The sequence below is a fragment of the Oryzias melastigma genome, linkage group LG14 (genome assembly GCF_002922805.2).
Source record: "Oryzias melastigma strain HK-1 linkage group LG14, ASM292280v2, whole genome shotgun sequence".
Taxonomy (NCBI): Eukaryota; Metazoa; Chordata; class Actinopteri; order Beloniformes; family Adrianichthyidae; genus Oryzias; species Oryzias melastigma.
In genome coordinates, this window is record NC_050525.1 from 4,217,743 (window position 1) to 4,233,739 (window position 15,997).

Genomic DNA, 15,997 nt, shown 5'->3' on the forward strand with positions numbered 1-15,997 from the left:
TATGTTTCCACAACATTCAGAAGCCCATCAGTTTATGCCTGTTTTGACCGGTTTATCAACACTGCAAAAACGAACTTTAAAGAAAGTTTAAAAAAAAATGTTTTATTCTTATTTTTTGGCTTGCAAGAAAAATAATCAAGAACATTTTTTAAGGGCAAAGTAATCTTAGTTTGAAAAAACATTTCTTAGCGACAATTTTCTTTTCTTAAAATAAGAATTTTAGTTAAATATGACTTTTTATTCTGCTTATTTAAATTATGTTTCTTCTTTTTTTGACTAATATCGAGGGGGGCTGTTTTGGGGGTAAAACGTGTGTCTACTTTAGGGAGGTGAAGCCTTTATTGTTACAGATCCACTCTGATCATCGTTTTAGATATTTTAAAAGCGTTCCCAGTAGTCTTAATTATTTAATTATGAAGTTTTTCGCCAAAATTAAAAACAAAAAAAGTTCAACCCCGCCCCCTCTTTTCTGTCCCTGTTGCTGAGAGCTTTTTGATTCCATTCTTTCCCGCTAGCTTACAGCCCCTCACAACCCCAACCTAACCTTAACGATGGAACAAAAACAACCATCAATATTGGAGCTATCTAGCTGTACAGTTTTGATCCAGATTCCAGCTCGAGCGAGGACAACAAAGACGTACATGCATCTATTTGTCTGTGAGTGGATGTATCAAAATGGAGCGGAGTGGGGAGCTTGTTGCCTGCCATTTCTACATTACAAATACAATTTTTTTCTCTGCTCTTTCACAACAATTTGTAAATAGAAATACTCAAAAATGTAAAAAGAAATCATGTTGTTTTTGCCTTTCCAAGTATTTCTCCTTTTAAATCTCTGTCAATCAAAGCTCTGTTTGCATCATGAGCTTCCTTTCCATCACAACATCTCTGCTGCACATGCACTAAAGGTTGTGGGATTTTGGTTAAAAACTTCATAATCATAATTAAAACACTACTGGGAACGTTTTAAAAAAAAAAAAAAATCAAAGGGGGACTTTAAGAAAACCTCTTTTTTTGCACTGGATTTAGGAACGCTACAAAAAGTAGGGCAGAATTCCTCCAGTTTTCTTTTTTCCTGGCAGGTCAGCATGCGTGGGACACACCGGGCAGCATGGGGGATCTGACCCTAAACGCTGAGGTTAATGGATTCCATCCTTTTCCATCTCAAATAGGTGAGGAGAATGTGTGTGTGTGTTTCTGTGCATGAAGCTAATCTGTGCTCAGGGCTGTGCTGAACAACAGGTCAAGCGGTGCACGCCTTCAACTCAGAGGCAAACGCTGGACTAATCAGTGTTTCCACAATTAACTCCATTTGAAAGATGTCTTTCATAAATGTTTTGAACTTTCTTGCTTTGAAGCAGATGTTTACCTTTCCTCTGATGATGTTGCAGAAGTTGGAGCCTCTTTTTCTCTGCGACGGCTACCCCTCGGTATCGTGATCTGTTTGTGGTGTAGCTTCGGCTGTTCTGTTTGTGTTACAGCAGGCATAAAGCCCCCACGCTGACACTTCACGCACACAAAAATAAACTAAGAATAAAGTGACATATGCTTTTCAGCTCTTTATTAGGTCATGATTTGCATAGACTACTTTTTTTTGACTAACAGTTTTTGGGACATGCTCAACTCCCAGTTTTTCCCTCTGTGACCCAGTTTGACTAAGTTGCCCTCGGCTGCATTTTTAAGCTCCTTTTCCATAGTGGGGAATAAATAACAACAAAATCTATTTTTTTAACTAATTTAATTTAACGTTTTTAATTAGAAATGCTGTGTTTTTATGAAAAAATTAGAAATTCTTTGTTCCGCATTAATGTTTTGGTAGAACTGTGTATCCAAAACACATGGCTTTGAGAGGAAAATAGCTTTGGGTAAAGATAACAAAAAAAGAGAGCAATGCAAGCTCAGTTATGCAGCAATATCACAATTAAAATATATTGCTTACTTAAAAAAAAAATCTAATTAAATACAGCTACAAAGCTACATTTGATGCTTTAAAAACTTCTCACAAACCTGAACACTTATTGCCGGAGCCGTTTCATGAAGCTGAACTCCACAGGGATTTAGGAAATAAACAAACTCTTTAGGGCATTTACACCCCTCTGATAGAGGAAAAATAAACACTTTGCTAAAGATAGGAGCAAAGGTTTGTGCGGATGAGGTGATGCAAATGCCACTAAGATCTCGACTACCTCAGTGGCACCAACGCCACACCCTGACCACGAACGCTCCAGCGAACATGCGGTGCTTTAACTTCCCAACAAAAACACGCTCTGTCCTCACGTTTAACTGTCAGCTTCTGCCAGCTCCAGGGAGGATCAAACAGGCATCAACAGGACAGTTCTTTGACTGTATAGAACTGGACTGAGTGACCCATCCTCCCTGGAGTTCCAAACAGGAAGTACCTGCTGCCTCCAAGAAGCCAAAATCCAATAGACTTCTTTAGAGAAATAAACAGCTATTACACAGTCATTGTATTTGTCAGAATAACCATCTGATACCTTTTACCTTTTTAATATTTTCTTGATAATCCAAATATTTTCTAATATTTTTTTTGTAGTGCAGGTTATTCAAGTTATCAACTGACCAATCAGATGCCTCAATAAAACGATGTGGTTGAACGCAGATTGGCCAATCAATAATTACTAACCTTGTCTGGTCCCCAAAATGGTAAAATCAGGCGATATCCGTACCGCAGAAAAATTGTGACTGAATTAACTCAATGTCGTTAAAACCCAAGGTTAGTGACATCACTGCCTTGGTTTGTCCATCTCTATTTATGTCAATGAAAAATACCCACACTAACTAAAGTTAAAGCTTGGGCTTTTCCTTATTTGGCTCTGAAGTGTCGCCTGTTACTTTTAAATAAAAAAAATCTTATTTTTAGCTATCAGGCTCTTTTTTCCTCCACCTTTCCCTCCCTGTATCTGTAGGCGCTGAGCCGTGATTGAAAATCCATGTGTAGCGACTGATCGTGTGTTCCGCTGACAGATTCATACGTGGACAGCCACCGGACTGTGCACACAAACAGGCTTTCAAAGGATAGAAGCTTCTGGAAGACTCACTGGCTGACTCCTTGAATCCTTTGGCTGAGTGGACGATCACATGCAGAAAACCGTACAGGCCAGAGCTCTCCTCATCTGGAAAAACACACAGAGCATTCAATCAAAGATGAAGCAGAAATGTTGTGGAGCACTGCAGAATTTTCCCTGTTTTCCTGCACAGTTTGTAATGGTTCTGTGCATAAAATCATGACTCATGGGGGGAAAAAACAGAAATAAAGAATGTGGGAAATGATCCACAGTGACAATCAAAGACAAAACAGGAATCGCATTTGGTTGTATACTTAAAGTCACAAAAGAAAAAAAAAGAAAAAGAAACTTTTGATTTCTCCAGAGCACACTGCGGCACAGGAACATTCGGCTTTCAGCTTTAGCATCTTAACGATAACTAAGTGCTTTCCTGTTTGTCAGTTTCATCTCATTCTGTCAGAGTTCTGCAGGCATCACTGACGCTTGTCAGCAGCTGTCGTGTTTCCTCTTCATTTCCTCCAGAGTTTGAAGAAAAACAAGAAGTTTTTTGGAACAATTTAAAACATTTCTTTTTGTTCACAGCGCTGGTGACACATTCAGTACATCCACATCCACCCAAGCCCCAAATGCAAAATATTCAGAAGTTTTAACCGTTTTCCTTATTACTCTACCCTTTAAATGTCTGGAGAAATATTTAGGAGGCATAATTTAATGTGAGAAGAAATTGCAGCCAAAGCTGAATTTGAATGTTTTTTAAAAAAGCACTGGACCTTCAATGAATATGAACGATCAGCAAGAATTCAGAAATTCAGCACAAATACTTTTATGGAAGCTGAGCTGAATGCTGGGTAAGGAGGACACATTTGGAAGCCGTTTCCTGATTGGGAAAAAAAAAATCTATGCTGGAAGTCAGCAGGAGGTCCAGTTGAGAGGAGCACAGTTAGCTGTGTGTTTTATATGCAAGTGAAGAACTATACTGGTGGAGGGATCACATGTTAGACTGAGCTCGTGTTTTTATTTAACTCACTTTTAGGACTTGATTCAAACTGCTTACCAACATGTGGTGACTTATTCATTTTAAAACACTCAATAAAAGTGTAAATTATTATTTTTGTTGTCTCTTCCTCTGTTTTTGCTGAAATAGGTTGAAATCAATCAATCAATAAATAATGTAAATCCTCAAAATAGCTACATTCTAGTCTACTTTCAGTCTCTAGAGACACCAAATATAAGCGTGGATGAATGTGGGCACAGAACTACCATTTTGTAACCTTGGGTTTATATTTTGGCTGGTTCTCGATTGTTTTACTTAAAACCAGACGTTACTAGCACAATGCGGATCAGATAGGTAAAAGTGGAAACAGTGTCTTTTTGTTTTCTTTTGAAACATCCGGGATTTTCCTCCTTAATTCTTAAAACCATCAGTCAGACACAACATGTCCTGAAGAAGCCAAAACACGCAGATAAGCAACAATAAGAAATGTGGCATTAATAACACCAAAACTGCTATTAAACTCATCGGTTTTGAATCTGCAAATGTAAATATGACAAGAAGAAGCTCTATTGGATGTGTGAGCATGGGTAAATACCAAAAGCGGCTTTTGCAACATAATAAGAACCATACAAATGAACATAAACAGGTCCGATCAGTGTTTCCCTTTAGATGGTAGATGACTTGTGGGAACCTCAAACTGAGAAAAAAACACAGCAACGTCTTTGTGCTTTTTCCTCAAAGATTAACCAAAAAAAAACAAAGGAAAAAAAACCTAAAACGATTGCTGTCAATTTACAATGAAGAAACAATCTTCTCTTTATAAAAATCCTAAAATCCGCATCCTGAAGTCTTTCTCCGGGCTCTGTGCTCGTGAGACTCTCACGGCATTTGAGGAGATCAGAGTAGGTCAGCCAGATGGCTTTAATGTCACCCGCGGCCTCAGAGAGCGCCTACAACGTGAAGATCTGGAGCAAAAACAAACATGGAGAAGCCAACAGCTCACCGCTGACACACTGAACCGCTTTGACCGCAACTAGATGAGAAACATATTCCAACCTAAATCGACCCGATGCATGGACCCCCAGCTGTCATCAAGAATGGGTATTTTTTAGAGTGTGGGGTGAGAATGAAACAAAAACTTTTGAGTGAATATAAACTTTATGGAGAGTAGTGGGAAACAGGAATCAAAGAAATCCTTTGTCTTTTGTTCTCTTACCGTCTTTGTTACCGGTGACGGGAATGTTGTGGACTGTTCGGAGTTTGACACAGGAGTTGGTCAGAACTTGGAGTTCATAAGTGGTTAGTATGCAAACTTGGAGATCTAGGAGAAAAGCAGGGGAGCAGATTCTAGTTTAATCTGGTTTAAGTGCATGTTTTGGATTAAGAACTTCTTCTAAACAGAAGCAGCTAATAAAATGTTGCCAGTGGTACCTTTCTTCTGGAGTTTCTGGATGCTTTCTCTCCACTCTGACCTCTCATAGTCGGAGGAAAGGAGGAAAAGAAAGCTCTGTGCAAAAAAAAAAAATACAAACATAATTTCTTAACATTTGAATAAATAAATGAATATGTAAAACAAACTTGATCAATCTAAATCTGATCTGTTTTGTAGGTTTTTGTCTCCCTCTAGTGGCAAACGTTGATTATTACAGTCAATATGACTACCTTTCCATGTTTATTGTGGACGCGGAAGGGGATGGTGGGGGAGTGCAGCAGCAACCAAGACTCCTGCTCGTTCATCTTCTTCCTTAAACGCTCGGCGCGGTTCTGACCCTTTGGAGCTTTCTGTTCAGACAACAAGAAAACACAAGACAACGTGAGAATTTCAGGACAGCGAGGGAAACGCCAAATATCGCCTTTAAAAGAAAAGTTTTCAGACTTTGAAGGAAAAAAACGGATGTCCTTTTCTGAGTCATGGCTTGACTCAGACAAACCATATGTTTATTTTTAGAAGTAGCGTCAGTTTGAAACTAAGTCACGACTGTGAGGGAAGATGATGAAGTTTCACATCAGGATTTCATACTGGTAACATTTTTATTCCAGTGAAAACTAGCTGATATTTAAAGATAATGTGCAGTAACATCTTTATTTGAACATAAAAAATGTACATTTAAATTGGAGTTGATTAAACTTTGAGATTCAAAAACCAATTCAATTTTAACATAAAAAAGATCTGAATGTAAGGATGAAATGGATCTCATCCAAAAGTTTAGAAAATACCTATTATTGAAGTAAGTTTTAGCCGTGATGAAAATGTGGAGTTTTTTCACCCTGAAGCCTTTTGCTTCACCTTTTTAGTTAATGTTGTTTGTCCTTTATTGTTTTCTGTAAAATAAATGTGTTGTCTTTTTTATAGAGACATTTTTTTGGCGTTTTTGTTCATTTAGAGCTAGAACAAAAACATTTTTTATGCTCCTCCGATCCCCGAGACTCAACAATAGGGGTGTAACATAAATTGGGGGCTCGTCCAGGATTCTTTAAAAGTTTTTTAGCTTACTTTTACGTTATGCTCCACCAGATCCTCTAGATCAGGGGTCTGCTACCTATACCAGTAAAAGAGTTTGGTATGTTAAAACCAGCATGAGCCGCAAAACCTTTTTATTTTTACCCTTCTAGGAAAATTTGAGACTATTTTGCATTATTATATTGTCGTTTTTTATAATGAATATGAATTATATTTATTTTGGGGCATGAATAAATTCATGAATATTAAGATAAACTGTAATTTTCTCAAAGTGTAAAGCCACTTTTTTATCTTTGACAGAAGCTCATGTGATTTTCATTAACCATTACAGTTTATCACCTAGATTCACCTCAGCCATAAACCTATAAACTTCACTAAAATAAATTAAATCAGTGGTAAGTTAGCAACCCTTGCTTTTAAAAATTACCAATATTTTATTTTTCTTTAGCCAGAGAGCCACTGTGGAGGGGTAAAGACACATTTGTGGATCTGGAGTCTCAGGTTGCAGACCCCCGCCCTAGACCAGTGGTCCCCAACCTTTTTGTGGCTGCAGGACGGCCCGGGGGTGGCGTGGGGTGGAGGGTGGGGGGATAAACTCACATTGAAACAGTACAAGAACATCTAACGTAATAATGATCATCATTTCACTCAGTCATCTGACATGTGCATGATAGAGGATTGATAAAACACATAAGGACTTTAGAATTTAGTGTTATGTCAGGAATTGTTAAAAACAAGTTTATTTTACTATTAAAAGATCATGTCATTAAAAAAACTTAAATACATTAACAAAATGTAATCAAAAATCAATTATTGTTGCTCAATAGGAAAAAAAAAATCAGACTACTTGAAGCTCCACGCAAAAGCTTCAAGTGAAACATTTTAACACAGAAACATTTAAAAAAAAAACAAAAGAAATTCAAACTCATGACTACTGAGCTTTTAATATGATTATTAGAGTAAAATAGCAAAAGTTATGCTGTAATTTTAAAATGTGACTTCAGATATATTTACAAGTTCAGGTTAGACTTTGAAGCTGTCAGTCATCCAGCTCCTTCAGGCTTCAAAGTTGTGTCTGGAAAAGCACTTAAGACACGGTTTAGAGTCACAAACTTTTAATTTAAAGCTCTGAGGTTCTTGTTGGCTCTAGAGGAAAAAAAAAAAGTCAAACACTTCCCCAGGAAGCCGTGAGTCAGAGCCTGCAATCAGCTGCATCTCTGTCACTAATGGCCTCTTGTGATTGTAAATACGAGGTGCGGTCCTCGCCGTACCCGGAGAGGGAAAGTTTGACACGGCGGGAGAGAAGTCACAGGAACTCTCTGCTCCTGGAAGGTTTGCTAGAGATTCACAGGAGCAACTGACAAACACATTTTTGGGTGTTTGCGATTCAGAGCTTAAACTGCATGTGAGAAAGACAACAGATGATTGTCAAGCTGCGATCTGTGTTTTGATTTAAGTCTGCTTTGGAAAGCTCACACATGTTTGATTCTTTTGACTTTTCCCTTCAGAGCTCGATCATTTGTCTCCCTCTTTTTCTCTTTCACCGAGTACATCCACATCTTTTTCCTCCTTTCTTACCAAATTTATCTTCTTTTCAGATGATCAAACCATTTAAACCTCCAATGTTATAGAAAGAAAGTAAGGAAATACTAAAAAAAACTTTGGCAATAAATACTGACGTGGGTGTAAATGACTGGATTTAAAGTGAATTGCAGTGATTTCAGGTAGAAATGACTCAGATTGCATCTAACATTTTTCTTCTTGTGTTTATGTTTTCCTATAATAGAAAGCGAGCTGATGAATAACTGCTGGAAAGTCCCACTCAAGCATATGAAGCCTGGCAGTTAAATCAGAATCAAACAAGCACATAACTTATGATGAAAACCCCTGAGTGAACTCCAACTGGGCAGCTTTGGAAATTAAACAAAAAAGATTAAATGGCTTAAGTCAAGTTTGACAACCCGGAAAGCCTTCAGGCAGTCTGGAAAACAAAAGAAAGATTTACCTTTTCTTTTTGAATATCATTCTTTAAGACTGAGATTTTCATCTTCATCTCCTCGATCTCGTGCTCAGGAAGGACTTGAATGCTGGGACAGGGGTCTGAGTCATCCGGAGTCTGGAAAGTTAAATCTGCCAGGGGGATGTACCACTTGCACTCATACTGCTGATGACGACTGCAGACAAAAGACAGAGTCAGGAGTGAAGGTGAGGAAAACTGTCCAAAGACTAACCACTCAACAGCTATCAATTTATTTAAAACTACAGAAGCTCACAAAGAAAACTGACATGGACGTTAAAACCAAAAATTTATTTGTAAGAAGCATGTCCTATTTTCAAGAGAAATATTACGTTTTTTCTTTAACTAAAACAAATAAAAAATGCATATTTAGACTTAGATTTGTACGACGGAGTACAAAAAATCCAAAAAGTGCTTTCTCGTAAATTTACTCATTTAAATCTTGAGAATAAAGTTGCAATTTACGAGAAAAAAGTAATAAATTTAGCCTATGACTTTTAAAGTAATAAATATATGACTATATTCTCATAATTCAACAGTTACAAACTTTTTCTCATAAATTTAAGAGATTTAAAGTTGTAATTTAACTTTTTTTTTTTACTTGTAAACTGGCCCTAATACTTAGATTTGTACATTTTTTAAACAAATTAAAAACGTAAAACTTCTAATTATTTAGCAAAACAGTGTAAGAAATGAGTACAACTTTTGAGAACCAAATAAAAATGTTTTTAAAAAACATATTTCAACCTGCACAATTACTTTTTCCATTAGCATGAACATTTCTGGGACATGAGAAAAAAATGTAAGGAATTCCAAATTATTTTTTATGACTTTCCATGTTTTTCCAAACTATGAGACACACTTAAAAACATATTTTTTATTTTTTAAACAACAGTGCGCTTTATAATCCAAATCACCTTATATATGGATGAATTCTTGTTGTGCTTACTTATGCTGGTGCAGTTTTGAAAGGTACACAGGACTCTAGATGGTGAATATGCTAACGCGGCTAACATGTAGCGGTGTCGGACTGTGTTTTTAATGCGCTACTAACAAGGTCGGGGTTACCGTAGACAGTTTATTTTTGTGGTATCAGTGTGTTTTTTACAAGTTGCAAACAAGGCTGGGAGTTAATAATATTGTGAATGTGCTAACACGTCCAACGCTTCTACGCAGCTAACGTGTTCCAAAAAAGTTCTAGAGTTACTGTAAGCGCAGTTAATAAAGTTTGAATAAATAATGACTTATCTCTGACTCTTTTGTCTCGTTTAAGGTGCTTTATATTTTGGTTTGGCTTACAGATTACATAAATTTGAAAATACACCATCCATAGATGGTGCGCCTTATAATCCAGAGCTCCCTCTAGTGTGGAAAATGGGGTAGTGCGAGAATGACTCGTATAAAAAAAGCTCTAAAATGATAGAACAGCAAACATGAGACGATTTAATCAGCTTTATGAAACCAGGTTAGAGATCAGCGTGTAATACTGGGATGATGACTACGGCTGTGAAACCTTTTAAAAAATAATAATTTACAGTAAAACTCTGCTACTCCAATGGTGGACCACAACACACGATAAAGGGAAAGCTTAGGATTGGTGTAGAAGCTCACCCCACAGACGTCTTCTTCATCTTAGCACACAGTAGCAGATCGGTGAAGAGGAAAACGTGTCGTAGTTTCCTGGAGCTTTCAGACACCTCCACCAGAAATCCATCCTTCACCAGCTGCCGGGCCTAAAACAGAATCTGAGCTCAGTTATTTCTGATCCATCCATGTTTAAGTGACAGATGATGTTTCAGGTCACCGTGTTTTCACAAGTACATCATCACAGCATCCATCCAAGCTCCTGTTTGTGGACTCTAAAGCTGTTGCCCCATTCATTCATGCACCCACCTCCCCCTTGGGCGTAGTGACGGCGGTTCTGCGAGGGTCGATCTCCTCGTTGATGGAGGAAAGGAAGTTTTGTGAAATCCGTAAAGCGTCCTGCAGCAAAGGAAAGTCTGGGTGGTCCTTGGGGGTGTGTTTCAGCAAGTCCTGCACCAGAAAAAAACAAAAACTGATTCAATTCATTCAATTGACCACTTTTTTAAACAATTTTCCAAAAGAAAGACAGCCACCTGTTTTGCTTTCTGATCTACTTTTATCAAATCTACACAATGATGACAGCAGAGACTTCAGACTTCAGCAGCGTTTCCTACTAAATATTCTCTGTCACTTTCAAACAAGAGCAAATATGGCTGAGGTTAATAGAAGAAGAGCTTCTTTCTCTAATGAAAGGGGAGATTTTTGATGAGGATACCAAAAGACATTACATAAACACTACGTAGATGATTTGAGTTTTCCTTGTAGTCTTAATTCTAGCACTAAATGATTAGATCTTCATAAAAAAAACCTAAAACTTTGTTTATTCCCATGAATAAACAGGTGTGTTATGCCTGAAAAATTGCATGTTTTACAAAAATCCAGAGTTCTATTGAATTTGAAAACCAAAAGGTGTCAGTTTTGGTACTTACATGAAGGACAAGTGTGCTTCTGGTAACACGATCGATCGGCTTGTAGAGAAGAGCTGTGGGGGAAGAGATGAATGAGTCAGTGTATCTGATCCACACAAACACACACACATGGCAGGTCAAGTTTCCTCAGACCAAACTAATATATAGCCTCTCACTCTGCAGTGATGCTTTAAGCCTTAGTCATTTGCACAGTTTGACCTGTACGTTTTTTGGGTTGTCTGGGACCGTGGAGGGTCGTGGACTTAAGCGGCTGCACAGGTTTCAGGCTCATATGCCATCCTAAGGGAGTCCGGGCGTCATATAAAATGGAACATACCATTTTCGTGTGTGTGGTGTCTTGTGATGTTTGGCTGATGCTGTCGTATGAGGTGCGCTACTGCTGAGCAATATGGAAAAAATGTATATCACTATATAAAACATTTTATATCACGATACGATATCACGATATACAACAATAAAGTATATTTTCAGCTATTCTCTGAAAATATGCCTGATGTTGGGGCAGCTCAACTTGTAGTTATGTTATGTCCTTTACCAGGTATTTCTGTTGCTTTTTAAAAAAAATTCTTTAGCTTGATGATGTTTACTATCATTTGGTTGAGCTCAGTTTGAGACATTCTTTTGCTATAATCAGAGGGAGTGCCTGCAGGAGAGAAGAAGAAAAGGCATGCTTGCAGTGCATTATTTTTGTTCAGGAATTTCTGCATATTCAATAGCGAGTCTATAGGTTTAATCCCACTTAGCAAATTCAATCCAGCCGTGTGAATGTACAGAGAAACCAGATTACAATGTTTTACTCAGAGACGGAGCTCATCTCTATTTACAAAATGTAATTTGCGTTCAAATCGAAGGGAAGACGAGTCGTGGCTCCGGTGAAAACAAAGGATCGTACCAGCCGGATCATTTTCCTGATGGCATTATTGAATCTTTTGAAACGTTTCCACACTGGTCATTAGTGTGGCCTCTTACAGTGGATCACTGAAGCAAAACTTTAACTCTGAGGAGGGATTTGAGACAGATCCTGCTCTGGCACACTCGGATGAGGAGAACATGTGCTTACACATTTATATTCATGTCAAGAGCAGGGACTTCAGCAAGACTTTAGGATCCTCTGTATGTGTTGGGCTGAAAAAATGTGCTTTGGGACTATATTATATGTTAAAAAAATCTACATATTGAGGCTCCACAGCTGAAGAACTAGCTTAAGTTAGCGGTGAATGTCTTGGATGTTGCTTACAATTCATTATGTCACTGAGTAAATGTGTTATTGATGGCTCATCTTTCCTAACAGAGGACGGATCAAATAAAAAGTCCAGAGAAACTGCTTTGGGTTTAAAAGTATTAAGGTACATTCACAACAAATGGGATTCGAACAACAAATTTTCCTCTTTTGCCACATGGTGAATTCACTGCTCGCCACCTGCCTGAGCTTGACACATTGGCCACATGTGGGAGGAGCTACTAGCTAATGTTTTTAGGAGCGGTGTATGTAGATTTCTCACTTAGAATGTATGAAAACACAGATGATAGATCAGGTTTATTCATTGTGAAGAGTTCTACAAAAACACTGCTAATCATGTCTCCATGTTTGGGTTTATGTGATTATTAAAACATTTTCCTGGCGTTGTGGCGGCATATTGAGCAAGTGAGCTCCGCCGTGGGAGCGAAAACCAGCGGTGTATCCCGCCTATGAGCCGGATGAGCTCTGCAAAACCAGCAGGTTAAGGAAATAAATTGAAGTTCAGGATAAAAACGATCTCATTGGATTAATATTCTACCTGTTGATCGAGTCACGGAATATTTCACATGCCCAAAGCCGAGTTGCTGATTGGCAGATCCAATACTGTGACCTGTCAAACTTCAGATATTTATGTATTGGCCGTGTCGCCCAATTTGCACCTCACCACTCAAATTGAGCTGCTGCCAGGCCGCCATACTGCAGGACTTCAAATCATCTCAATTCACGTCTGTACCATCGACTTAACATTGGATCGTGTTTGGTGTGAATGCACCTCAAAAGTCAGAAGGCATGTAGACTGTAACTTTGGTAATTAAAAAAAAAGAGAAATAATTAACACCACAGACACTTATATCCAAAATAACAAAGGTCTAGGTCACGTGAAATCCAGATAGAAAAATATAACTTAGGCACATCAAAGCAAGAAATGCATATAAAAAATATATATATTTGCCAAGTAATTTTTACATTTTAACTTGCGTTTTTTATTTTTGCGTATTTTTGGTGCAATTTTCTTTTCAAAGAAAATCCCAATATTATGGTTAAATCCAGAGTATTACAATTTTAAGAAATAAGCAATTGAGGATATAAGCCGGTTGTACAGATGAGTATTTAAAGGAAAACAAACCAGATCAAACCAACAAATGAAAAAGCATTGACAAGTTCGCAAACAAGAAAAAATGGTGTGTTGATTAGACCAGAAGTTTTCATGAATATATAACAGTTTTACAGGATTTGCATTTATTCAAAACTATTGTATAAGTGTGAAAACTGCAGAGCCACTCAGAATATAAAGCACAGCCAGAAAAATTTATAAATTAATGCATTTCCTTCACATTTACAGCAAATAAATTGACAAGTCTTTCACAGTTACACTAAACTGAGACTTGCTGACGATCAGCCAGAAAACACAGAACCACAAAGCTGCTAATATATTTGTACGCATTTCTCTGCTTTTCTTTGCAGCACAAGTTCTACCCTCTGGAAGAATCTCCACAAACAGCACACGTCTGCAAGGCGTGAGCAAAGTACAGGCATGTACAAGCTCCGCGAGCCACCCGCTCTCGCACAGGAACATCCGATCATTTGCTAACGTTTATTTACTGGAAATTTAGTCCAGAAAAAAGGTGATCACATGTTTATTAGCCTCAGAAAACTCCAATTTCCAAAGCTTTCATACCAAACTTCATGAACCAGCTGATCGTGTTACACATTAGAAATATACAAAGATAAGGAAAAAGAACATCAACTATGTGCTGAGGAATAAATAAGAAAACATCATCTGCATATTTTCTCAGTACACTTCCATTATCAAAGCTTGGTAATATCTGTCCCTGCCTTTCATTCCAACAGTCTAAAATCAAATTAGATATCAACAACAAAAGATTCACCTATTTTAATAAAAACACAAGCTGTCCCTCTCAAACATCAGACATAAAGCAGTTGTTACCGTATGTGCAGTTACAACACAGCCTGAGGACCAGCAGCACCTCCATATCTCTCCTCTCGTCTCCTCAATCTGCTCTCTGCCTCTCGTCTCTAGCAGAAATGCAGCCAAAGGGAGGGAGAGGCAGAGCAGCTCACTCGTGCACTAGTGTGCCTCCCCAAGCCCACCACAGCAAACACAGGTAGAGCGAAGCAAGGCTTTTGAAAAGACAGTCAGAGGAAACGTCCCTCCAGCCATAACCTGGAATATCGGTCATGATTGGTAACTCAGAGTTTTAGATTTATGTTTTTATTCAAATGATTGCAGTCACTGAAAAAAAAACATTTCTGTCATTTGAATATAACATATGAACTTTTTGACACTTAAATGTAATATATATTGCATTTTTACATTACTACTTTGTATGAATTGCTGCATCGATGCAGGTGCTCAGACTGTGGCTCTGTGGAGGTGTTCTGACAGCATCCTCTGCATTGTTTGGGATCTTTATCTCTCCACAAAACTACATTTCTTTGGCTTACAGTTTGAATTTGCTGTGCTTTTCTGGCCTCTCAAACACAGCAGTGCTACAATTCTTAAAGCCAGGGTTGGTACTTTAGTTTGTATAAGACTGTGCCCACTTCTGCTGGGAAATTAAATTACTATTTCTATAAAATTGGTCAGAAAGACACTTAAAAAATAAATTCTGGTTGTAATTATTAAAGACTCACTCTGATAAAAAAAAAACATTTTTAGGATGCATGTTTCTTGTAATAGAGGACATATAAGAAAAACTGGCATCAAACTGAATTTCTGAGAATGTCTTTATTCAAATCATTGTGAATCCAAAGAAGACCAAAAAAAGAACAAATTAAAAAAGAGCATATTTGTTACTCCAATATTACTCTCCATTTTTGTGACATCAATGATGCAGGTTGGGGGTATGAGGGGCTGTAAACTAGCAGAAGAGGGCATAAACAGAGAGCTCTGAGTCACTTGGGGAGAAGGGGTTCCTCCGTGCTAAAAGTGTCGCTCAAAACTCAGAGACATTTTTTATTAATTCTTTCCGATCTGCAGAAACTATGTCCAAGAAAGAAACAAAAACCATATATATTTCAACAATAAATAAGAAAATGTATCATTTAAATACATATCACTTCTTGATGTAGTTCGGATGTACTAAGAGGCCTTTGTATGGTACTATAACACAGTCACACATTCATTTGAACCTACCTTCCATTGAAACTGTGGTGCAGTCCTTTGAGTCCTTAGGCCCTTTGACTTTAAGATTCTAAAATAAAAAAGGAAAAAAAAAACATTATTACACATATGAGAAACATCTAAAGGGAGAAAAAGCAGAAAAGTAGCAGTAGATCTGCCACAATGTAAAGGGCGCTCGTGAACTTGTGTTCATTCTTCTGTCGTTGCTAATAAAGTTAAATAGGAGTCCATTATTCTATGTTTTGTTCTGACTGCAGAAATAGCATATGTAATATCATTAAAGAATATCTCAAAGTTAGACTCTCAATCAAAGCGTGAAAAAATGAGCAGTAGCTTATACAGCTGTAACGAGTATCTGAGCACTCGGTTAAGCTAAAAGCTTCTTATTTCTCTATTGTCGTTCTATCATGAAGGTCAAGCTCACCTCAGATATCTTCTGGAACTGCATGTTGGCTTGGCTGCATTTCTCTGCCGTCTCCAGAGCTATTTTGTAGTTATCTACAAAGGCCTTGTACACTCCCAGCTGGCTGGCCTGAAACATGCAGGAGCAGACAAAAGAGAGAAGGGAGTGTGAGACCAACTGATGCACGATGACAGTTGTGCC

At 37.8% G+C, this 15,997-nt stretch overlaps 1 protein-coding gene across 5 annotated transcripts in view; it reads right to left on the reverse strand.

Moving 5' to 3' along the window:
* The window catches only part of abr (ABR activator of RhoGEF and GTPase), a 118,547-nt gene that overhangs the window by 38,795 nt on the left and 63,755 nt on the right, over positions 1–15,997 (reverse strand). For all 5 annotated transcript variants that reach the window (XM_024265736.1, XM_024265737.2, XM_024265738.1 and 2 more), the window contains 10 exons: positions 15,818–15,925; positions 15,406–15,463; positions 11,009–11,061; positions 10,389–10,529; positions 10,107–10,228; positions 8,484–8,652; positions 5,680–5,799; positions 5,449–5,524; positions 5,234–5,338; positions 3,057–3,131 (listed from right to left, as the gene is read on the reverse strand). In XM_024265736.1, coding sequence (XP_024121504.1) covers positions 3,057–3,131; positions 5,234–5,338; positions 5,449–5,524; positions 5,680–5,799; positions 8,484–8,652; positions 10,107–10,228; positions 10,389–10,529; positions 11,009–11,061; positions 15,406–15,463; positions 15,818–15,925 — 1,027 coding nt within the window. The remainder of the gene's footprint in view (positions 1–3,056; positions 3,132–5,233; positions 5,339–5,448; positions 5,525–5,679; positions 5,800–8,483; positions 8,653–10,106; positions 10,229–10,388; positions 10,530–11,008; positions 11,062–15,405; positions 15,464–15,817; positions 15,926–15,997) is intronic.